At 42.1% G+C, this 24339-nt stretch overlaps 4 protein-coding genes and 5 non-coding genes across 12 annotated transcripts in view; 6 read left to right on the forward strand and 3 right to left on the reverse strand.

The window, feature by feature from the left end:
* Nucleotides 1-693: 693 nt before the first annotated feature.
* On the reverse strand, nucleotides 694-1680 carry LOC124327458 (larval cuticle protein LCP-22-like). Its single transcript, XM_046786390.1, has 3 exons — nucleotides 1597-1680; nucleotides 1248-1492; nucleotides 694-1144 (listed from the first exon to the last, which is right to left on the reverse strand). Exons 1-3 carry the CDS (start codon nucleotides 1603-1605, stop codon nucleotides 805-807), a joined length of 594 nt encoding a protein of 197 aa, XP_046642346.1. The 5' UTR covers nucleotides 1606-1680; the 3' UTR covers nucleotides 694-804.
* Nucleotides 694-24257, reverse strand: LOC124327459 (endocuticle structural glycoprotein SgAbd-8-like). 2 transcript variants are annotated; one of them, XM_046786391.1, is made up of 5 exons: nucleotides 24218-24257; nucleotides 23877-24109; nucleotides 23354-23774; nucleotides 16117-16118; nucleotides 694-732 (listed from the first exon to the last, which is right to left on the reverse strand). In XM_046786391.1, the coding sequence occupies exons 1-3, from the start codon at nucleotides 24224-24226 to the stop codon at nucleotides 23435-23437; spliced, it is 582 nt and encodes a 193-aa protein (XP_046642347.1). In that variant the 5' UTR covers nucleotides 24227-24257; the 3' UTR covers nucleotides 694-732; nucleotides 16117-16118; nucleotides 23354-23434. The 2 variants fall into 2 exon arrangements, with proteins under 2 accessions (XP_046642347.1, XP_046642348.1); XM_046786392.1 differs by lacking the exon at nucleotides 694-732 and adding an exon at nucleotides 4128-4166.
* On the forward strand, nucleotides 2616-2739 carry Trnat-cgu. The gene is made up of 2 exons: nucleotides 2616-2651; nucleotides 2704-2739. It is a non-coding gene; the product is annotated as a tRNA-Thr (tRNA).
* Nucleotides 4128-5081, reverse strand: LOC124327456 (endocuticle structural glycoprotein SgAbd-8-like). Its single transcript, XM_046786386.1, has 3 exons — nucleotides 5030-5081; nucleotides 4680-4927; nucleotides 4128-4576 (listed from the first exon to the last, which is right to left on the reverse strand). Exons 1-3 carry the CDS (start codon nucleotides 5036-5038, stop codon nucleotides 4237-4239), a joined length of 597 nt encoding a protein of 198 aa, XP_046642342.1. The 5' UTR covers nucleotides 5039-5081; the 3' UTR covers nucleotides 4128-4236.
* Nucleotides 5675-5787, forward strand: Trnat-cgu. The gene is made up of 2 exons: nucleotides 5675-5710; nucleotides 5752-5787. It is a non-coding gene; the product is annotated as a tRNA-Thr (tRNA).
* Trnat-cgu lies at nucleotides 5997-6102 on the forward strand. Its single transcript has 2 exons — nucleotides 5997-6032; nucleotides 6067-6102. It is a non-coding gene; the product is annotated as a tRNA-Thr (tRNA).
* On the forward strand, nucleotides 6359-6471 carry Trnat-cgu. The gene is made up of 2 exons: nucleotides 6359-6394; nucleotides 6436-6471. It is a non-coding gene; the product is annotated as a tRNA-Thr (tRNA).
* LOC124327454 overlaps nucleotides 7162-24339 on the forward strand; it is a 150493-nt gene continuing 133315 nt past the window's right edge. The window contains exons 1-3 of one of the 3 annotated variants that reach the window (XR_006916159.1): nucleotides 7162-7269; nucleotides 7365-7787; nucleotides 7855-8123. Coding sequence is in view for 2 of the 3 variants with exons in the window: in XM_046786383.1 (XP_046642339.1) it covers nucleotides 7264-7269 (6 nt within the window). In the remaining variant the exon portion in view is untranslated. Of the gene's footprint in view, nucleotides 7270-7364; nucleotides 7788-7854; nucleotides 8124-10234; nucleotides 10256-24339 lie in introns of those variants that run through there. The other 2 variants (XM_046786383.1, XM_046786385.1) reach the window with 2 other exon arrangements.
* Trnat-cgu lies at nucleotides 8873-8981 on the forward strand. Its single transcript has 2 exons — nucleotides 8873-8908; nucleotides 8946-8981. It is a non-coding gene; the product is annotated as a tRNA-Thr (tRNA).

The following is a 24339-nucleotide window of genomic DNA, read 5'->3' on the forward strand; positions in this document are numbered from 1 at the left end:
TGCTTCTTCTATTGGTCATAAGTGTTTCGTAACAAGCTCAAAGCATTTCCCCGCAGCTTTGCCAGACAACACCCTTGAGCGCCCTTTCAAAAAAAAAAAAAAAAAATTGCGATTTCACTTATCGCAAGGCTGTGATATTATTTTTGGGTTTCACGATTTATTTATCTAGAAACACGCATCACTGATGTTTCCGGAATTACAAAATAATTTTTCGACGATTATCGTTTTATTGATGAGAAATAAAGAATCGCAATTTTCTGGAGAGAAACTATTTGATGAAATCAACTTTTGATTTTCACGTTTCTCGTTTGTTCATGCCTCCATGATAAAGAGTCATTTTGAATGGCATCAACCCATTCCGAAATATATCCGTTTCGTGAAATAGAAATTGGCAAATTGTGTCGGATTGCGTCTTTTCAGCGCTATTCAATTTCTTACATTAGTCATTAGTCAAAGCCAATCTGAAAAATAGGAAACGACTCAAACAAATGAAATATTTCGAATAAAATATAATAAAACAAAAATGGTTTATATCGAATCACGTAAAGTGTTCCAGCTTCCCGGGTGTGTCTCCATTCTCCTTAAATAAAACCTTTAAATTAATTTAAAATAAATTGGACAGTAATTTAGTCTTATCACTATAGTCTCGGCTAGAAGTTCGTAAAAAGTGAAAGTAGAACTTAGGAGACTTGATTTAATCTTTGATAGTTTATATTTTTTTATACAATCACACTCAACGTTAACGCGAAGACAACATCAAATATGACATCATTTATGCATCCATTGGTCTAATAATTTAATAATTTAGTAATAACTGTTGCCGGGATAACCGAGTCCGGTGCGTTTGTATGGGAGAGCGGGAGCAACTGGGAGTTCGTATTCATGGACGGGAGCGACGGGGAGTTCGTAGACGTGAACGGGAGCGAAGGGCAAGTGGTCGCCCTTGGGTTTGAATCCCTGCTCATCAGCGACCCAGGTCAAAGTGAATTTCTCGCCTTCGGGGGAAACCCAGTAAGAAGATCCCTTGTTGGTGTTTCCCATCACATCCTCGTAAGTTGCTTTGCCGTAAGAGTCGTAGGCGACGCCTTGGAGCTTCTTTTGCACCTGCGATTCCTCGCGGGTCGTGTAGTCAGACTGGGCGTAGCTGCACATATTAATCAATATGAAGAAATGATTAACCGGCCAATTGAATCAAGATCGATTATTAATCAAATAATGTAGAAATAGTATATTTCGTCGACTTTTACCTCCACTGGCTGCTGCCGTCGAGATTGCGCTCATCAGATTGGCTGGTGACGGTGATGCCGGCGTATTTGTTATCCTTGGCGTAGGCCGGGGCAGCGTAGGCCGGGGCAGCGTAAGCCGGAGCAGCGTAAGCCGGAGAAGAGTAGCTTGGGGGGTAGCTTGGGGCAGCGTAGGCTGGGGCTTTGTATTCCGGCTTGTAGCTGGAAGGAGCAGCGGCAGCGACGGCCAAGACAGCGGCGATAACAAACTAGAAAATAATAATTCACTCAGTTTAGTCCCAAGTCTGAGGCAAAGCACAAATGAATTCGACGACTGTTGACTGATTAAATGCCTTGCGTGTCGTCTCCTTACCAGCTTCATGTTGAATTCGGTTGATTTGTAGAACAACTGATACTTTTCATCTTCCCTGTCGGGGCTTTTATAGTTGGGTGTGAATGGGAACGGGTGAAGGGAGAAAAAATGGTCCGTTTGGAAGGCGTTGGAAGGGGTCTGGTGTGTTCGAATATGGATCCTTCTTTGCCAATTGGGTCACGAACGGAACAAAGTCTTGAAAATATCACTTTTGCATTTTTTTTTTGTTGTCAGGTGCAAACGAACCGAAACGAACCATTCTCTTTCCGTCAGTTCTCTCTGTAATTGATGTAAGGCAACATTTTCGTACCTAAGAAGGAATCGTATTTCCTTTTGAAACTAGCTACTTAATGTTTTTGAAGTTTGAAGGCTTATACATCCATAACAGTGAATATGATATCCCTGGTAAAGCGAATGGCAGGGCAAGATACTTTGGGTTTTCACAGCTGCATTAACGAGAAACATTATATGAATAAGAATAAAAGGATCAGCACAGTCCCTCGGTGACTAAAATATAGTACAATTGTTGGTTGAAATTGAATTTTGTAGTTTTATTACAATAATTTCATTTTTCTTAGTTCGGCTGAGTTCGGCTATGCGTGCTTAGAAGTATAATGAAGCCCATCTCAGTAATCAATATGTGTTTTTAGTTTTATGCCAGCCCTATATATTAGATAATACCATCGTTCGTTTGTCTGTATTGTATTATTATTACTTATTGCTCAAAATGTTAATATTGCATAGGCTACGGTTTTTAGGGAAGAAGAAGTACAAGAGCTGCTAATGATTTGCAATCTTAATTATACACAAAGTTCCATTCGTGTGCTGTGATAATATATTAAGAGCAACTTTGACTATAATATACTTGAGTCCAGCCTGAGTTGATGAGGGAATTGGACTATGGACCCTTGGCAATTGCAAATCATCTGAGTAAAAACATAGTTTAATGATTTATTTTTATCACAACGTCTTTTAGAAATCAAACGAAAGTTTTAACTTGTTCTATTATTCTAAAATGTGCCTCTTTAGCTCAGTGGTAGAGCGTTGGTCTCGTATCAATAATTAGAAAATGGGAAAATGGTGAAAAATGTATGGAATCATGTAGCAAACCAAAGGCCGAGAGTTCAATCCTCTCAGGAGGCATATACATAACTATTTGAAATTTTTTTTTTTTATTTCAACTCATCTTGACTATCCTGTAGTCTTTAGATAACATTTTCTTAATAGGTCCGAGAAGATTCCATAAAAAAACGTTATAAATTCGTACTCGAAAGATACAATGAATATTGATTCCTACTTTAGTTAATGTGATTTTTGCGCTCTTTACGAACCTTAGCTTCCGGTGATCCCAAATGGTTTATTCCAATTCACTTTGAACAAATCAGCCCCCCAATTAAAGGCCAGTCACCCAAAATTTCGCTCAACAGAAATGTTTCAAATTAAATTATTTGTTTCTGTATCGCATCACGTCGCTTGAATTTAGACGAAAGAAAAGCCTTTTATTACTTTATGCTACGTGGCCAAATTTTGATTGTATTCCGAGAGAGGAAAGTTTATATTTTTCTACAGTTGCATGGTCATGCGTTTTCACCACCAGACACTCCGAATTGTATGATAAAATAATAACATCCATACTCTTGATTAAACAAACGGAAACCTTTAAAGACCTTTTTTGATTTCCTCTGTGCAAGCTAAGCACGATAAATATCGATAAATAATCTTTGGATAATTGGATTCACTGCATCGCTTAAATTTCAATCAGTTTTTTTAAAGGGGGGGGGGGGTGGTTGAGAAAAAAACAAATTCTTTTAATTCAATACATAAAAAAACGGCAATGAATAAATTGGTGAATAGCCAATTCACCCATATCCGGAAGCATTTCCCCGCAGCTTTGTAAAACAACGCCCTTGAGTACCCTTAAAAAAAAATTCGATTTTTCGTAAAAAGGTTGTATATTCTTTTAGGGAGATCAGGATTTATTTATCTAGTAACCCGCATAGATGTTTCTCGATTTAAAAAATAATTTTTCGTGATATTATCGCATTTTTGGGGGTGGGGGGCTGTTTTGAAAAATTATCGTAATTTGCTGGAGAGAGTCTAATTAATAAAAGTCTGCTTTTGAGTTTCACACTCCACATTGTTCATACTTTCGTGGTATGTTCTCATTTTTTTTTATCCACAAGAAATGGGCATTATCCAGTTATTCGGTCTCCTGAAAGGCTGAAATTTAGCATAGAATGGCAATGGCCGGTGGAATGCGTCTTTTTTTCAGTGCCATTCAGTTTCTACATTATAGTCAAAGCGAATCGTAAAAATAGGAAAGAAATCTAACAAATAAAAAAACTTCCAATGAAATCAAATACAAAAAGATAGAGAGATTACCAAATAGTATAAAAGTATTCCGAGTGTTTCTCAATTCTCCTTAAATTATAGCTCTTTAAATTGGATGTGAAGTTCGGGGGGGGGGGAATTGTCACTATAGTCTCGGCTACAAGTTCGTAAAAAGTGAAAGTAGAACTTGGGAAACTTCCTTTAATCTTCGATGGTTTATATTTATTTTCACAATCATACTCAACATTATCGCAAAGAATCAAATATGACATCATTCAATCATTCATTGGTCTAATATAATTTCTTAATTTAATAATAACTGGTACCGGAATAACCGAGTCCGGTGCGTTTGTAGGGGAGAGCGGGAGCAACTGGGAGTTCGTATTCATGGACGGGAGCGACGGGGAGTTCGTAGACGTGTACGGGAGCGACGGGCAAGTGGTCGCCCTTGGGTTTGAATCCCTGCTCATCAGCGACCCAGGTCAAAGTGAATTTCTCGCCTTCGGGGGAAACCCAGTAAGAAGATCCCTTGTTGGTGTTTCCCATCACATCCTCGTAAGTTGCTTTGCCGTAAGAGTCGTAGGCGACGCCTTGCATCTTCTTCTGCACCTGCGATTCCTCGCGGGTCGTGTAGTCAGACTGGGCGTAGCTGCACATATTAATCAATATGAAGAAATGATTAACCGGCCAATTGAATCAAGATCGATTATTAATCAAATAATGTAGAAATAGTATATTTCGTCGACTTTTACCTCCACTGGCTGCTGCCGTCGAGATTGCGCTCATCAGATTGGCTGGTGACGGTGATGCCGGCGTATTTGTTATCCTTGGCGTAGGCCGGAGCAGCGTAAGCCGGAGCAGAGTAGCTTGGGGCAGCGTAAGCCGGAGAAGAGTAGCTTGGGGCAGAGTAGCTTGGGGCAGCGTAGGCTGGGGCTTTGTATTCCGGCTTGTAGCTGGAAGGAGCAGCGGCAGCGACGGCCAAGACAGCGGCAATAACAAACTAGAAAATAATATTTCACTTAGTTTAGTCCAAGTCTGAGGCAAACACAAATGAATTCGAAGGCTGTTGACTGATTGAATGCCTTGAGTGCCGTCGCCTTACCAGCTTCATGTTGAATTCGGTTGATTTGTAGAACAACTGATACTTTTCATCTTCCCTATCGGAGCTTTTATAGTCGGGTGTGAATGGGAACGGGTGAAGGGAGAAAAAATGATCCTTTTGGGAGGGGTCTGGGTGTGTTCGAATATGTGGTTTCTTCTTTTCCAATTGGGTCACGAACGGAACAAAGTCTTGCAAATATTACTTTTGCATTTTATTTTGGTGTCAAGTACAAACGAATATACCATTCACTTTCGCAGTCGTCTCTAATTGAATTTAGGTAACATTTTTTGTTTGAGAAAGAATCTTATTTTTCAGGAGAACTAATTGATCCCTTTGAAGTTTGATGACTTATTTTAAAAATGGTAAATATAGTACGGTATCATTTGTGATGTGAATGACTGCGGAAGATTTTTGAATCTTGGTATGTCGTAAGTTGCGTTAAGTCGGAAACATGACTAAGAATAAGAGCTTTCATCGGTCTCTCGGTTTGGCATGATAAAGTTGTTAAGTGAAATCGTATTCTTTTAGTTTTTATTTCTCTCGTTTCATATTTCATAAAGATTGATTATGAGCAACTTATCGTTTTTTTTCAGCATGTAAATATTCCAGTCTTTTACGGTTTGCTAATTTTGTCGAATTTTGTGTGCCTCTTTAGCTAAGTGGTAGAGCGTTGGTCTCGTACGTCAGTTAAAGAGATTAGTATTAATTGAAGCTATATAGCTAACCAAAGGTCGAGAGGTCAATCCTCTCAGGAGGCAAATGTATATGTAAATTAAACACGTGATGAAAAACAGAAACATTGTCAATAAAATGAGACGATTTGAGATCGAAGCGCAATTTCTATGTGAATTCTGCATGGATCGGAAGCTTCCAGTAATCTTTAATGGTTTCCACTTCACGCTTTAATAAAAAAAATAGAAAAAAAAACTATAATTGCTAAAATAAAAACTATAATAATAGAAAAAGTGCCTCCTTAGCTCAGTGGCAGAGCGTTGGTCTCGTAGGATTTTAAAGTATAAACTAAGTGCAATATAGAAAACCAAAGACCGAGAGTTCAATCCTCTTAGGAGGCAGTAATCACATTATGAACGATAAAATAAAACCCGCAATAAGATATTTTGAAGCTCTATCTTCCATTGAATAGCGGCTGAGCAGCGGTAAATTTGAGAAGACTGAGTATCTAAACGTAATGAATTCTTCCGTGACAATCGTAGATAACACTTTAATTATCTGATTTTTGCGCAGCGCGGAAGCTTCTAGAATGTTTTCCAATTCACGCTTCAGACAAATATTACCATTGGAAAAATGGCCTATTTGAGAATCACCTGTGCCTTCTTAGCTCAGTGGTAGAGCGTTGGTCTCGTACAAAGAAAAGTTATCAAGTAAAGAACAGATAACACAAAGCAAACCAAAGGCCGGGAGTTCAATCCTCTCAGGAGGCAAATTTTGATGTGTTATCAATTGAAATATTTTGATAAAATAGCGTACACCGTGATCAAACAAATGGAAATTATTTTATGTTTCCTCTACGGAAGGCTGATGAGACTGTCTGTTTGCACAAGTTCCAATTTCATCTTATCAATCCAGAGGGGCAGTTGGATTTATTTTTGTGTGATATTCTGATATAAATAAACATCGTTTTATGAAAATCCCTTGTCTACGGAAAGATAACATCCAAATGGATTTATTATTTTTACAACGAAATAATTATACTATAATTTCATAGATGATTAGATGGAAACGGGATCTCTTCTGTAATAACGTTTTCGTTTCTTAATTATCTTGGATGACGCAGGGATGACGTAAATACATATTAAGAGGTTTTGTTCCTTCCTGAGATAAATTTAATTCTTTGAATCTTCTTTGAATTTACTACGAACAGGAATAAAGAAAAATGACAGAATGATGCTACTTCGTACAGAACTCAACGGCCATTATATTTTCCCAGCCTAAAAATGGGCTGTATACAAAGATAGCGGTTACAGACCGTTCAAATGTGCGCGCCACTTTTTAATCTGTTTAAATTGAATCGGAATTTGATTTTAGTTATTGGTCTCCACCTCCATTAAAACGAGACAGGAATGTTACCTTGAAAAAATCATTAGCGCCAATAGCTCGAGGTGATTTATGGATTCGATGAGACGAGATAAAAGCTCGACGTGAAGTGACAGTTGGTACGCAGATCCCATTTTATCTTCCACGGCACAACTTGTCTCTTCCAACTCATCTTGAAAATGAAGGTATAAAATCAATTATTATATACGGTAGTTAACCTGTGAATTATTTAATTTATTCTTTTCATTGTGTTTTTTTGTTTCATTGTCTTATTTCTTAGTCTGTAATTGTGAGCCTTTCATTGTTGAGCTTGTTGGTCGGCAGTTCGGAGGCGTGGTTCCTCAATCTCAAGTCCGGCAAATCTGACACAGCGGCAAAAGTGACGTGGAGTGACGAGCCGGTTCCGTCGTCCATAGATGGGACTCCAGCTCTACCGTCGCCGTAACCGTAACCTTTGGGTTCAAATTTCTTGCCGTAACAGGACCTGCAGAAGAGCTCTTGCCTCTTGGTTGTGCTCGGTCTCGTTCGTACTGTCCAAAATCCGTTCGTGGCTGCCGCTTAATACGCAGCTCCTGTCCAGGTCCCTGCTGTTGTTGCTGACCAGGGTGTTGCATCCCAACAATATGCAGTTTATTCCGCTGGATACGGAGCTGCTGGCCCGCAGTTCGTCCAATACGCCGGTGCTTCGCAGATGTCTGATGGGGTAAAATTGTGCACAATCCAAAATTTCAATTGGGCATAACATTTTAATATTTTCCGTTATTGCATAGACTTGGGTGATGCAATACGCCGGAGCTGGAGATGCTGTTGCTGCTGGTGCGCCTTACTCGCCAACAGGAAACGACAAAGAGACGGTTGCCGAAGGATCTGCAGTTCCGGTTCCAATTGAAGAGTATGCTAATGCTTGACTCAACTGATCGCGCACAGTTTTTACTTTTAATTTTACATTATTTAATTCGCCTGAATGATGTACCTTGCTATATTTACTTGACACAATCGATTTGCTAAAAATATATAATAAATTTGTGCTTTTAACAAACCTATATGTAAAACGGTCAGTTCTCTGTCTTGAAAAGGTTATACGAAGGTTACCACTTGTAAGGAAGTGCTGCTATTCACAATTAATTTAGGATTTAATTATTTCGATTAAATTTAGTTCGTTTTTATTTCTATGTTATCCGCCCAATACCGAAAGTCCCTGTGGGCATTGAATTACTGTGGAAAAATATATTAGTAGCCTATGGCGTTAATATCAAACCGGTTTTTTCTTACCAATAAAAATACAAACTGCTGTCTAATCGTTAAAAGGCACCCCTATGCTCGTGACAAAATTTGGCCATATTTTTAGACACGAATTCTAATTTTGTATTTCTGGCAATTTTTGAAGAAAAATAGACATTTATTTTCATAACCAGCATTTTCTCGTATGTTAACCAAGACCTGAATAAGAACTACAGTAAAACGAAGGGTAGCAATTCCACCTTATCACGCGGTGAGGCGACCATACGAGGATATCAGTTTCGTGAGTTTATCTTTTTGATCTTTGATCTTTTTGAGCGTTTTACGTTTACGTAAAGGGTTTAAGCAACCGCTTTTGACATCGGAAAGCCAGTCGCCTTCTATGTACGTTTAGGTTGCTTAAACCGAAAATACGTGGGCCCTATTTAAATTTTCTGATTTTTTTTTCGCTTATTAAGAACAATTGCTTCCCGTGAACTCAAATGGCTTTCAATTCAGGCCTCAAGCAGATAAAAATAAATTTTAATTCACTATCTCTAAGCAATCTCTGCCTTCTTGGCTCAGTGGTAGAGCGTTGGTCTCGTACACAACATATCTTTAGAAAATTAACATAGAAATAGCAAACCAAAGGTCGAGAGTTCAATCCTCTCAGGAAGCAACTGCTAAGTTAATTGCAATTTAAAATTAATAAAATAAAAAAATATAGCAATATCTTTCTTGAGAGGATCATCTTTATTTTTCAGAAAATATTTTGAATAGATTTGAGAGGAATGGAACCCAAATCTACACTGAATATTGTATTGCATTACACTTACCTGATTTTTGCTCTCTTTAAGAACAAATTATCATGCGAAAAAAACAAAAAACAAAAAACATATTGTTCAATGAGGTCTGTTTCCGTGCAGGCTGAATGTCAAATCAGAAATGGAAATGTTTTCTTGAAGATGTATGTAAAAACTTAGGCTAGATATCCGTCGTTATTTTCAGCTTATAGAGCAAGTTCCATTATCTCGCATTATCTTCATGCCAATTTTCAGGTAATACCGTACATCAGTGTAGAATCCCATCTAAAAACATGAAAGTCGTTTTAGTCTTTCATTCAATTTACATGAGCATTTTCAGTTTTTCACCTTTATATTTTATTTCAAATAATATTTCGAAAATTTCGCTAACAAGAATAGTACTTCAATTTTCAATTTAAACTTAGCGCTTTACCTTTTGATTATTTTGGGCTGACAAAACGAGTGACTATGCTATTTCCTGCAAATCTGGATGACGACTAAATTAGTGAATTTTCCAAGGTTCCCATATCCGAGCTACCGTACTTTTCCCTAACTTATTTCGTGATAGCTGAAGATTCGCGCGTTTCAATCTCATTAGTTGTCTGGATGACATTCGTGTAGAGAAACAAACAGAAATGGTGCGAATACCTAAAAATGCGCATGTTGCTATAGAGTTGCCTACTGTCTGGTGCAACAGCGGCAATGGCTTTTGTTTTCAACTTGTCCGCTATTTTAAAACTCAATTGAGGCAAGTAATATTGACACCTGGTCCAATTAATCAGTTGAAATTCTACTCTTGAAAATGCTCTTGAAATTAGGAAAAAATCTTCACGAAAACTCGCACGATTCCAATAAGGAATTTTAAAATTAAAAAAAATGAAACAATGCGCGATCTCAACTTGGCGTGCCACTTTTTTATCGTTTTAAAGTTTATCGAAATTTGATAATAGTAATTGGTCTCCACCTCCATCAATAGCAGACAGGAATGTTACCTTGAAAAGCTCATTAGCGCCAATAGCTCGAGGTGATTTATGGATTCGACGAGTCGAGATAAAAGGCCGGCGTGGCGTGACAGTTGGTACGCACTACGCAGATCCCATTTTATCTTCCACGGCACACCTTGTCTCTTCCAACTCTATTGAAAATGAAGGTATAAAATGAATTTTTATATAGTTATGTTAATCTGTGAATGATTTTATTTAGTCTTTTCATTGTGTTTATTGTCTTATTTCCTATATTAGACTGTAATTGTGATCCTGTCAGTGTTGAGCTTGTTGGTCGTCGTTTCGGAGGCGTGGTTCCTCAATCTCAAGTCCGGCATATCTGACACAGCAGAAAAAGTGACGTCAGCACCGAATTCACGTAAAGTGATTCTGGTAGCCAAGAAGGTCTACGTTCCGATGTACGCGTCTGATGACACGGCCTCAGCAGTTGCCGACCGACTTCTGCCCTTCTCTCCCGCTCTAACACCTTCTGATGGAATTGTGACGGATGGACGTCACGATTCATACGATTGGACGACGATTCAGCAACATTCACCGCTTTCAGAAAGAGGCAACGAGAGCCGTTTACGTCGCGCTTCAGCCTCTCCGTCATCGTCCGTCTCATCAGGAGATGAAAAAAAAACAGGTGTAATGATCGAGGGCTCGCTTGGGCTTGGGCTTGGGCGGAAATTGACGTCTGAACTGTGGCAGTTTTCAACAGTTGCGGAGTGTCCAGTGGTTGGTACTACAATTCGGTAAAATTAGTTGATATGCTGGAAGTGTCTCTTCTCCCGTCTCTTCCAACTCATATTGAAAATGAAGGTATCAACAAATGTTTGCATACAGTAAATCTGTGAAATTATTTTATTTAGTCTTTTCATTGTATTTTATTTCTCATTTTTTAGTCTGTAATTGTGAGCCTGTCATTGTCAGCTCCTGTTCAGGTCCCTGCTGTTGTTGCTGACCAGGGTGTTGCTTCCAAACAATATGCAGTTTATCCCGCTGGATACGGAGCTGCTGGCCCGCAGTACGTCCAATACGCCGGTGCTCCGTAGTTTTTGGGGGGCCCAAGCCCAACCCAAGCGAGCCCTCCATCATTGAACCTTTTTTTTATCTCCTGATGAGACGGCCAGATGGCGGAGAGGTTGGGCACAATTCAGTTTTAGGTTGTCAAATTGACATAATATAAATTTTTTGGCTTGTTGTATAGACTTGGATGATGCAGTACGCCGGAGCTGGAGATGTTGTTGCTGCAGGACGCAGGAGTGTCATACTCGCCAACAGGAAACGACCGAGAGACGGTTGCCGATCGATCTGCAGTTTCGGTTCCAACTGAAGCGTATGCAAATGTTTTTTTTACTGCAGTGATCGCGTGCAGTTTTTACTTTTTAATTTTACATTATTTAATTCGCGTGAATGATTGACCTTACTATATTTACTTGACATAATCATTTTGCTAAACATATATAATACATTTGTGCTTTTAACAAACCTATGCAAAGCAGTCAGTTCTCTGCCTTAAGAAGGTTATTCACAATTTATTTTCGATTTAATTAGCTCGAATAAATTAAGGTCATTTTTATTTCGAAATTTTCTCGTACCAATCAAAGTACAAACTGCTGCCCGCTGCTGCCTGTCTAATCGTAAAAAAGGCATCCGCGTTTTTAGTCTGTAATTGTGAGCCTGTCATTGTCAGCTCCTGTTCAGGTCCCTGCTGTTGTTGCTGACCAGGGCAAACCGTGACCCGTGACTGAATTTGTGACAAAAATGTTTGCCCCATTTTTAGACACCAATTCTATTTTTGTGTTTCAGGAAATTGTGAATAAAAATAGATGTTCATTCCCATAACCATTTCCTCGTATGTTAACCAAGACTTGAATAAGAACTGCAGTAAAACGAAGGGCAGCAATTCCACCTTATCACGATAGTTTTCTTATCAATAAATATGGTGAATCATGCTAAATCTGACACTTTCGTCTGCACCCGGATAGAACTGTGGAATTGCCGGATTGGAACGTTTGAATTCTACTTCGATTAAGTAGCATGTAAGCCAAATTAAGTGAGCCGTTTCTTTCTGTTTCTAACATAAAAGTCATTTTACAAAAAAAATTATTCTTTTGTACTATAAAGAGTATAATTTGTATCCTTAATATGCTATAACAGATGCAGCTTAATTAGCACAAGTATTTCAGCAGCTTTATAACAACATTGCGCGTCTACTTCAGCACATATAGTAACCATAAGTGAGAAAAAGAAAATACTAACAAAAAAAAACTTATTCAGCCCATAGACCATAGACCGTAGCGGTAAATAATATGTATACGTGTTCGTATAAAAAAGATTAGCCTATACGCTCTGGTGCCTATATGACACAGATATTCTTCCTTATTATAGCTTCGTTATGAGCAAGTATAGGAAGGAAAATCGTTCGGTGAGGCGACCATACGAGAATATCAGTTCGTGAATGAGTATCGCCAGTTAAGAACCAATAAAGTTTACGACAGATTTCTTGGTGATAACCCTCGTAATTCGTCTCCCGCTTCAACAAAATGCAGAAGTTCATCAATATAATGAATAGTGTTATTCAATCGGCTACTTTCTCGGTAATTTAAAATTTATATTAACCTACTTAAACTTAACTTTATATTATGCGCGCTTACAATTTTCAACTGACGTGCTTGCTGTTATTTCCAACTATCTCAAATTGTTCATTTAAATAAAAATTCTGTTCCCCGGTCTGCTACAAGCTTCATCTCTAGCTGTGAATGTCCAGCACTCAGCGACGAATAAATCACGAGCGATGGGAAAACGACGCCTCCAGCAGCAGTGCTGTTATAACCATAATTTTGTCAGCAAACAAATTCAATACCTCGATAAGTTTCGCAATAAAGCATTGGAAATATTATCCAACGATCGTTATGAAATCAAATACAGTCGTGGCTGAAAGTTTCTATACCTTGTGCTCAAATATACGCCTTTTTACTCTGTATTGGCGGGTAGTGTGAGCCTATCACAAGAGAAAGGGGTTTTTATTTGTGCGCATTTTTCCTTGTTAACCCAAACCCCTCTACCCCCTCTTTTCTTAACTCTACCTCTTAACATCACTAACTATTTTACCGCAAAACGGGATACGGTTAAGCAACCCTTTTACGGAACGCAAAATGAAATTTACGAACGCTTGATTAGCAAGAGTTCTAGAATTAAATGGTGGCGTGACAGAATAGTGGCAATTAATAGAATCTGTCTATCAGCCTTATTTTCTATTCATTTTGCGTTCCGTAAAAGGGTTGCTTAACCGTCTGACGCATCGCGGTAAAATAGTTAGTGATGTTAAAAGGTAGAGTTAAGAAAAGAGGGGGTAGAGGGGTTTGGGTTAACAAGGAAAAATGCGCACAAATAACAACCCCTTTCTCTTGTGATAGGCTCACACTACCCGCCAATACAGAGTAAAAAGGCGTATATTTGAGCACAAGGTATAGAAACTTTCAGCCACGACTGTATACACCGAAACACCTTCAGACGACGATGTTTCGACGCTATGAGTTTAGTGAGAGCCTTCAGAGTTTCTTCTGGGGTCTGTTGTAAGCAGCCCCTATAATTTATTCGCAAGTTGATGCTGGGTCAAGCACGACACAAAATGAAATATGTGTAGGACTCAAACTGTGTTGACATACAGTGAACTGACATACGTGTGATGTCTAAACCAAAAGAAAAAGAGTTAGTTGGGGAACGGAAAAGAAACATGGAAGGATTGTACCTGGGGTGACACGAGAAAATGTGAGTGGTCACCCAGACCAATATGCACACAGACAGGGAATATAGATATGAAGCCTAAAATAAACAGCAATTAGCATACGCAATAGAATGTAAGCATAATAATAGTAATTTACCAATGCTAGGCAAGCAAAAGCACTCAGAATAGGGTTTGAACTGACAGCTCAGAACAGAAAACGAGCTGAAACTGAATATCAAACATATTCACAGGTTAGACAGGTCGGGCAATTGATAATTACAAACATAATGTACTTACAAGCTGAATAAATGGCTTCACGAAACACAGAAAAGTATAATAATCGTGACAGTAACTAGCTCTTTCGACAGTGAAACCAGCGTGGTCTTAACGTCGTACGAAGGCTAGCAGACGGATTAACACAAGGACTCGGGAGGGAAGGGGAAAGAATCACGCTTGACTTAAAATTAGGCGTTGCCAAATTGGAGAAATTGAAAGGCGCTTTTCTCGCCGCAACATTCTCCCCCCGAATCTGTTACATCCGGCGACGAGACGAATAAAGAAGGAACAGATGAGCAAAAATCAAAGAGAGAAAAGAAAGATAATGAACATCGGGACTATTTTGATAAAGGGGAAGGAGACTCTTCCGGAGAAACATCGGCTACGGCAGCTTTCTCGAGGAGACTTAGGCGGTGAATCGCTCGGGTGTACTCGCCGTCTTCTGTTTTCACCTTGACGACGCGCACTAGTCCATCACCTCCCGGATAAGTTTGATTGACGTGGCCGATTTTCCAGGAGCCGCGCGGTTGGTTGGGATCCAGCAGGAGGACGACGTCGCCAACAGTAAGGTTCCCTTGAACCGATTTCCACTTCTTTCGAGGGACGAGAGTCGGAAGATACAATTTAGTCCATAAATCCCAGAACAATTGGGCCATCTTCTGGACGTAACGGAACCGTTCTCGGGGCAAGGCGTCACCGAATTCGCCTGGCAGTAAATCGAAAGTAGGTGGGCGATTCAAAAAGTCATTCGGCGTTAAGGGCCGAAAGTCCTCTGGATCCGAACTAGCGTAGGTCAGAGGGCGAGAATTAAGGAATCCAGCGATTTCGGCAAATAAAGTCCGCAGCATCTCGTCTGTGGGGTAGCGCAGAGCTTTCTTCTCAAGATCTAAGGCTCCGTACAGGGCACGTTTCGTAGAACGGACCAAGCTTTCGTGAGCTCCGCCGAAGTGTGGTGCTCGTGGAGGCTGGAAGTACCAATCAATCACCTTCTCTTTTCGGAATTGGGACAGCTTCGGGTCCTTTTCAAGTTGGTCGACAAGATCGTTCAGCTCACGCTCCGCTCCGACGAAGTTCGTTCCATTATCGGAGTGGATGGTGGCGGGTTTTCCGAAAAGGCCGATGAATCGACGAAAGACCAGTAGAAAATCTTCAGATGATAATGATTCGGCTAATTCCAAATGTACCGCTCTTGTCGCAAGGCAAGTGAAGAGGACACCGTACCGTTTGGTCACTCTGTTCCGGCCAGGACTCGTCTCGATTGGGCCGAAATAGTCGCTTGCAGTGTGGAAGAAAGGCGGAGAATAGGAATCAAGTCGCACGGCTGGTAGATCGGCCATCAGTTGAGCGGCTGGAACCGCTCTCTCCTTGATGCACGTTGGGCACATTCGACGCACCTTCTTGACCAGCTCTCGCCCGCGAATGATCCAAAAATGTTGACACAGCTTGGCAAACAAATAATCGGTTCCGGCGTGATGCATTTGGCCGTGCACCACTTGGACTATTTTCTCCGTGAGCGGGTGCTTGCTGGGCAGTAACGGAGGATGACGGGCATCGTACGGCAGCTTCGCTCTATCAATCCGGCCGCCTAGACGTAAGATTCCATCTTCGCCGAGTTTTGGGCTTAACACCAGTAAATGGGAAGAGGAACGAAGTGGCTTTCCTCGTTTAAGTCTGGCGATGTCTTCCGGAAAAGCTTCTAATTGACATCGTTGAATGAGGCTCTTCGTTTCTCCTTCTAATTTTAAGAAAGTTGAAAGGTTAGTATGGTCCAAACTGACTGCTGACCAATCAAACGGATCCGGATTGGACTGGACGGAATACAATTTGGTGGTCTTGAGTTCGTCCGTCGCAGCCATCCACGGCAGATCTGTGGGCCAGGTCGATTCAGGTTGTAACAGGAATTCCGGGCCATCTTGCCAGATCGTTGGCCATATCTCTTCTCCGATGGCGGAACGGGTTGCAGCGTCAGCGGGGTTGAGTTTGCCGGGAATAAATCGCCATTCGTCGCTCTCCGTTAACGTCTGGATCTCTCCTACGCGGTTGGTGACGAATACTTGGTAAAAGGAGGCGGTTGCCCTGATCCAATTACGGACCGTACTGGAATCCGTCCAAAAATATCTGCGACCGATGGAATGGGAGAGACAGTGCTGGACGGCGGCGGCAACGCGGGCGGACAATAAGGCGGCATTTAGCTCCAATTTCGGCACTGACAAACTCTTCTTTGGGGCCAACTTACTGCTTGCCTTCACAATTCTGATAATAATTTTACCGCAGCGGTACTGGTTGCGGATGTACACCACTGCAGCGTAGGCCTCCTCTGAGGCATCTCCGAACGTGTGCAGTTGAGACTCGACGATATCATCCTCTTCGGGAAATAAGCAGCGCTCGATGGACACATGGACTAATTCTTGGACGATCTGGAACCATGACTCCCACCACGCTCGATCAGCTCCTTCTACAGGGTCGGACCATTTTAGTCCCTTGACGACTAAATCGCGAAGGCGGACCTTGGCTTTGATGATGATCGGAGCTGCTAACCCAAGCGGATCGAATATTCCGGCGACGTGGCTGGTCAGACTGAGCCGTGTGTATTCTTCATCCGCTGGACGATTTATCCGGAAGCCTAGAGCGTCTGAGGTGGTGTTCCACACCGCACCGAGCACTTTCGTGCTTTCACTGTCCGCAGAAAGACTGGAGATTTCTGGAATCGGCTTCTTTTCTTCCTGCATGGCTGCAATGAATTCTGCTGAATTGGAAATCCAATCTTGAAAGTGAAGGTCTGCTCCGGCCAGAGCTTTTCTCACGGTGGATGCTTCTGCAACGCCTTCGTCGGCATTCTTTGCGGACCCTAGATAATCGTCTACATACATTCTCTTCTGGACTGCTTCGACCGCCTTTTCTCCTACTCCGGCATCAGCAACTGCTCGGCGGGTGGTTTGTATGGCGATAAAGGGAGAACATGTAGCGCCAAAGGGCAATCGATCCATCCGGCAAACGACCGTCTTCGGTGGAGACACTTGCCACAAAAAGCAAAAATAATTTGCATCGGATAGATTAAGCCTAAAACGGCTAAACATCGCTTCAACATCTGAAGCCCAGGCTATGGCTCCTTCACGGAATTGAATTAAAACGGATGGAAGAGGGGGCTGTAGAGCAGGACCGCTGAGTATGGCGTCATTCAAACACTTTCCCTGAAAGGGGGCTGCAGCATCAAAGACGACACGTAACTTAATGCCTTTGTAAACACCGTGATGCGCGAGAAAGTATTTGGCGGACTCTGCTTCCTCTTCAGATAACACGGAAGCATATCCTTTGTCGATAGTTTTCTGAACGGCAGCACGATAATCCTTCTCGAACGCTGGCTCTCTGCTGAAACGCCGAAGTAGACCGCCAAATCGTTGTTGAGACATCTGCTTGTTGCAAACTAAAGCTGGCTCCCCCGTCTTCCAGGTGATGGGAACCTCGTAGCCTACGTCCAGCTTCTTTGTTCCAGCTTCTAAAATCGCGATGGCTTGTCGATCGTCGTCTGACATTCCTTTCGTCTTCGACTCCGTTCCAAAATTCTCCGTGTCGCAGAAACGGCGTAGTTCTGACGCAATCTCTTCCAGCTGCGTCGAACTATTGACGGTGTGAGTCCGGACGGCTGTGACGGAAGCACCATCGCTGACGACACCACGGATGATCCAGCCTAGTCGGCTTCTGATGGCGGTCGGCTCATAGTCATTTCCGACTCTGGATTCTAAAGCTACGATGAGGTGTGAGTAGTCGTTGCCGATCAGGATATCCACTCTGCCGCCCGTCTCTCCAACAGGAAGGTCGGCCAGATGCGACCAACGTTTCTTCAAATTTCCCCAATCAGTAACTGGGGTAGTGCTCGCGACGGTAGTGGGCAGGGTAGAGCACGAAAGATTCAACTTCTCACCATAAATCGTGTCTATCTGGAAATTAACACGTTGAGAACGGTAGCGTTTGACTACACCGCCGGCGCCTTCCACGGTCAGAATCTGATGCACACCGGAAATCCTGTTGGCACTGGCGAAACTTTGCCGCATGAGCGTAGAGTCGCTTCCTTCGTCGATGAAGACGTTCGCCCACACCGAGCCGTTTTCAGCACTGGAAACTTTCAACCGCATCATCCCCATGGCGACTTGTTGTGGACTCTGCTTTCGGAGATGGGCCGTCGCTGTTCTTGTCGTTTCGGTCCTCGGTGCATCCGGCGCGGATCCAGTGGCTGGTCTGTCAGGGTCGTGGACCAGTTCATGATGATGCAGGCTGCAACCAGCGATCTTACACGGCTTCTTCGTAAAACAATTCCGGACGGAATGTTTCGCTCCAAGACATCCGAAACATAACCTGTGCTTGGCACAGAAAGCAACTCGGTCTGCAACGACTAAAGCCTTGAACCGGCTACAATTTTCCAATTTGTGGTCTCCTTCGCACTTGAAACAGAATGGCCGGAAGGTGACCTTGGGTGCTGAGTGGTTGTCGATTGCCTTGGCGGATGAAGCTGGGTGGCTGCGAGCATGAGACCGAGGTGGCTTGAGCACGGAAGAAGTATTCTGCTCGGATGCAATGCTGTATGCGTTTTGGTATTCTGCTGCTCTCTCACACAGCCAGGAGCCAAAGGCGTTGAGACTTCTGGTTTCCAATCCTCCTCGTCGTCCGCGGTTCCACTCAAGACGGTCTGGTGGTTGAAGTCTCATGCTAATTTTCTCGATCAAATCTGGGGCGTTGGATTCTCCGATACGGCTGAGATCGAAAAGATGAGTCCTAATCCGCTCGGCAAAACGCTTGAAGATGGCCGGATCATTTTTCAGTTCCACTTTGTCGATGGCCTGTAGAGTAGCAGCTCGCATAACATCCCGTCTGCCACAGCTCTGTTTGAGACGGACCAAGGCTTCGATGTAGGCTGGCTCGCCACCTCCGAGACCTTGGACTAGGTCGAGACAATCGCCTTTCAGATGACGTTTAAGAATGGCCAATTTTTCTCCAGCGGATTTTCCGGAATCGTGTACAAGAGCTCTGTACAGATCTATCCATTCAAACCAGTCGAGAGACCTTCCGGAATAAATTTCTAACTCTGTCTTGACTGAAGAACGGGAACTCGCTGTCACGTTTGGCTTCAGCTGGCCGGCAGCATAACGGTCGATCCATTCGTCAGGAGCTGCTGATGAAGTCGAAGAATTAAGCCGGCGTTGGTTCTGTCTCCAATCTTTACCGAGTTGAGAAAGGTGTTGAAAAAGGTTCGTGACTGCACTGGTGTCATCGTCATCATTCTCTAGGTTTTGCAAGGCTTGTTGGGCTGCAGTGGCTTCCCGTCGAGCCTGATCCGCACGGTTGGCCGCTTCGTTTGCTTAACGACGGGCTTCGTCGGCTTGGAGAATGGCTGCATCTGCTCTTTGTTGGGCCAACTGGCGTTCTGCCTCTTGACGATTTTGTTCGGACGGTGAAATAGACGGCGCCTTCTTGCCTGCAATCACGGACGGGGGCTCGCCTAATCGCGAATTCAAATATTGCTGGCCTCTTTCCAGCGCGTCTCCAGCCAGTTCGACATACTTCAGATGGAACTCGTCCTGGCGATCATTTTCGGCCTGATCTTCAACCGTCGATAGATTAGTGTGGATCTTGGCTGCTTTGGCCAATAGATTCTCAAGGTGTTTCATCATGGTGGAAATGGATCCTCTGGAACCTCTTTCGTTGACCAGGTTGCCGAGGTACCGTATTGTCTTAGTGATTTGCGCGCGTACGGCACTCCGCTGCTTCTTCCAGGTAGTAGCATCTCGAAGGTCTTTTGGGGTTGGAGGCGTGGTCGTCTCTTCTTCAGGAACCTCATTGTCTCCGTTTACACCGGCCATACTGATGGATGAGGCGAGAGTAGACGGCCAACTGGAAGCTAGATGAAACAGCGGGCAGAAGCTCCTCCAATGAAGCAGTGATTCAACTCAGGTGATTGAAAGAGAATGGTCGACCGTATTCGACCAGCAGGAACGTTGACAAGCTCTGGCTAACGAGCGTAGACGTAGGATCAACTTCAGATAACGAATATGCCAAGAAGAATCTCTGTGGATGACTCCGGTTCGAAGGACCAAAATGTTTCGACGCTATGAGTTTAGTGAGAGCCTTCAGAGTTTCTTCTGGGGTCTGTTGTAAGCAGCCCCTATAATTTATTCGCAAGTTGATGCTGGGTCAAGCACGACACAAAATGAAATATGTGTAGGACTCAAACTGTGTTGACATACAGTGAACTGACATACGTGTGATGTCTAAACCAAAAGAAAAAGAGTTAGTTGGGGAACGGAAAAGAAACATGGAAGGATTGTACCTGGGGTGACACGAGAAAATGTGAGTGGTCACCCAGACCAATATGCACACAGACAGGGAATATAGATATGAAGCCTAAAATAAACAGCAATTAGCATACGCAATAGAATGTAAGCATAATAATAGTAATTTACCAATGCCAGGCAAGCAAAAGCACTCAGAATAGGGTTTGAACTGACAGCTCAGAACAGAAAACGAGCTGAAACTGAATATCAAACATATTCACAGGTTAGACAGGTCGGGCAATTGATAATTACAAACATAATGTACTTACAAGCTGAATAAATGGCTTCACGAAACACAGAAAAGTATAATAATCGTGACAGTAACTAGCTCTTTCGACAGTGAAACCAGCGTGGTCTTAACGTCGTACGAAGGCTAGCAGACGGATTAACACAAGGACTCGGGAGGGAAGGGGAAAGAATCGCGCTTGACTTAAAATTAGGCGTTGCCAAATTGGAGAAATTGAAAGGCGCTTTTCTCGCCGCAACAGACGAAATGAATTTAAATCATCATGAGAATAATAACCTGAACTGTAATGATATAGGTACAAATTGTTGATTGAATGAGACTTTAAATTTAGTACACTGTACATAATAGTCGCTATATATTAATTCTTGGAATGCTGGTTGATTAATTTCATTGTTTTCAGACGGAGAATTTGAACATCGAAAGAAGATAATTTGGATAGCGAGTCTGCATGATTCTGAGGTCCGTTGGCTTGGCCTTCGGGAAATTGAGTCTCATTTCAATCATTTCGCCACTTTTGGTCGTGCAGGAGGATACCACAAAGTCAACACAACAATAACCCCAACAACAACTACAACTTCAACAACTACTACTCCGACGACAACAACAACGCCGACAACTACTACGCCGCCGAAAACTACAATGAGAGATTATAATCTCTTGGCAGTCGCGTGCTCCACCACGACGACTGCGACGACTGGATCGTGCAAAACCATCCGAACTCCCGGGGCACAAACGGCACAGTGTCTAGCCATCACGGTAGCCGTTGGGAGCAAAATTCAAATGAGTTGTACGACCGTCTAATATATACGCAGGCTGGCACGTACACCACGGTGAATTGTGATACAAATAATGCTGCAGCACAATTTCTTTGATAAACACAATTATTTGGGCAGTTTTACAGCAACAGCGGAACAAGCGAACAACCCTCATCATCACCGGATCACCCACTGTGGGCACAGTGCTGTGCACGTCGACGGACAACACGCTGACTATCGAATCCCTTGCCGGCAGTTCCATCAATGGTTCGACGGGTTCGACGCTTTGCTGCACATGGACAACTGTTTAACAGAAACGCAGTGTTATTGTATAGTACTAGGAACAACAATATTGGTGGATGTTGATTAGCAAACACCAATTACACCGACCAATTATAGCAGTGAAATTTGAACTAATAAAGAATGTAATTTCATTTCAAATCTGCGTTGCCTTGCATCATCAGTCTCACAGTTATGTCTCTTACAAAAATTACAAAATCACTTTAATGTCGATTAATGGAACACCAGGCGACAAATAAAATGCGTTTACACTCCACAGCAGATGATCAAGCTTCAAAATATTTACAAATACAAATAAATTCATTAATAATGTGGCAGATGAATTAGTACTCAGTTTTTGACCCAACTACATTTTTCAAACATTTGAAACAGCGACAAGTAGTTTAATGTGTCATATTGCAATTTTCAGCCATTACTATTTGTCCAACCCCTCTAAAGGTCACTGGAAGAAATAAGTCCAGCAAATGGAAGTCAGAGACTATAAATGTTTACAGCACTCTGCACCCTATTATAATGTTGTGGACGTTCCGGCCTCCGCGGGACAGTATCTTTTAGTCAAATAACATTTTATGAAGTAGGAGTGAGTGTAAACAGTCTAAACATGAAAAAGAAATATCCTCGGAAATTTCTTATTTTTATTTGGGTTTTATATGTCAAACATTATTTCAAGCAGATCAAGTTCCAATATGCGTTGCGAAATATCCATGAAGAATTCCTGTTTATTGGCTACCTGAGTGTTCATGTTATTTGTTGAACGAGTTTAACAACTGAAATATGTCTGGAATAGATTAGGTCCTCCTATATGGTACAAAATCAGATTCCAGTAATAAGAGAGAGCGGCCGGTTTCCGGTTATTCGTTTTCATCCTTTTTTTGGTGTTTCTTCTTTTGGTTATAAGTGATTCGTAACAAACTCAAAGTCGCTCAAAGCCAATTCACCTATATATGCGCAAGCATTTCCCCGCAGCTTTGTCAGACAACGCCCTTGAGCGCAATTTCAAAACAACATTTTGATATCACTTATCGCAAGACTTTATGATACAATTATGGGATTCCAAAATTTATTTATCTAAGAACGCGCACGTTACTCCCAAAATAATAATTTTAAAACGTCCTTCGTCGATTGCGATTGGTCGATAAGAAAGATTCCAGAAGAACACGTATATAGAACCTTTGGTGAATAAGTCTTTCCTGTTGAGTTTCACGCTCTCCCTTTTTTTTCAAGTCACCATTTATTGTATGTTGTACACTCGTGAAATATTCGCACAGATAGAGCATAATAAATCCGTTTGGTCGAATATTTAAAAAATGGGTGGATTGCATCAGCAGAGGCAGGATTCTTATCGGGGCCAATCGATTTCAGTTACAGCCGAAGAACTCCAGAAAAATTTCCGAAAATATCGGAAAATACCGAAACTATTTTTATAATATAGGCTATTAAATGTTAATTTCCTTTTCATATTAGATAAAATCGGAAGAACTGAAGAATATTTTTTTTTGTCCCTTGTATAAATTCTTTACCACTAGTCTACTATTTGGAGAATATTAGCTTATCACTAAATTCTCGGATGAATTCGTAAAAATAGAACTTGGTTAATTATAGATAGCCTAATTTGTATTTATTTATACAATCACACTCAACATTATCGCAAAGAAAACATCAAATATGACATCATTCAATCATTCATTAGTCTAATATAATTTCTTAATTTAATAATAACTGGTACCGGAATAACCGAGTCCGGTGCGTTTGTAGGGGAGAGCGGGAGCAACTGGGAGTTCGTATTCATGGACCGGAGCGACGGGGAGTTCGTAGACGTGTACGGGAGCGACGGGCAAGTGGTCGCCCTTGGGTTTGAATCCCTGCTCATCAGCGACCCAGGTCAAAGTGAATTTCTCGCCTTCGGGGGAAACCCAGTAAGAAGATCCCTTGTTGGTGTTTCCCATCACATCCTCGTAAGTTGCTTTGCCGTAAGAGTCGTAGGCGACGCCTTGGAGCTTCTTTTGCACCTGCGATTCCTCGCGGGTCGTGTAGTCAGACTGGGCGTAGCTGCACATATTAATCATTATCAAGAAATGATTAACCGATTGAATCCATCAAGGTTATAACTAGTAAATAAAGTAGAATTAACATTTCGTTGATTTTTATTACCTCCACTGGCTGCTGCCGTCGAGATTGCGCTCATCAGATTGGCTGGTGACGGTGATACCTGCGTATTTGTTATCCTTGGCGTAGGCCGGAGCAGCGTAAGCCGGAGCAGAGTAGCTTGGGGCAGCGTAAGCCGGGGCAGAGTAACTTGGGGCAGCGTAAGCTGGGGCTTTGTATTCCGGCTTGTAGCTGGAAGGGGCAGTGGCAGCGACGGCCAAGACAGCGGCGATAACAAACTAGAAAATCACATTTCACATAGTTTAGTCCCAAGTCTGAGGCAATTAAAGCACAAATGAATTCGACGACTGTTGACTGATTAAATGCCTTGCGTGTCGTCTCCTTACCAGCTTCATGTTGAATTCGGTTGATTTGTAGAACAACTGATACTTTACATCTTCCCTATCGGGGCTTTTATAGTTGGGTGAAGGTACAAAAATTATTCGTTTGGGAGGGGGGTGGGTATGTT

Source organism: Daphnia pulicaria, chromosome 2 (genome assembly GCF_021234035.1).
Source record: "Daphnia pulicaria isolate SC F1-1A chromosome 2, SC_F0-13Bv2, whole genome shotgun sequence".
In the NCBI taxonomy this organism is placed as follows: Eukaryota; Metazoa; Arthropoda; class Branchiopoda; order Diplostraca; family Daphniidae; genus Daphnia; species Daphnia pulicaria.

Excerpts from the sequence above, each read along its gene's own strand:
- LOC124327458 (XM_046786390.1), bottom strand. Across the intron at positions 1,145-1,247 it reads GACGGCAGCAGCCAGTGGAG|CTACGCCCAGTCTGACTACA; the intron begins GTAAAAGTCGAC and ends TAATATGTGCAG.
- LOC124327459 (XM_046786391.1), bottom strand. Across the intron at positions 23,775-23,876 it reads GACGGCAGCAGCCAGTGGAG|CTACGCCCAGTCTGACTACA; the intron begins GTAATAAAAATC and ends TAATATGTGCAG.
- LOC124327456 (XM_046786386.1), bottom strand. Across the intron at positions 4,577-4,679 it reads GACGGCAGCAGCCAGTGGAG|CTACGCCCAGTCTGACTACA; the intron begins GTAAAAGTCGAC and ends TAATATGTGCAG.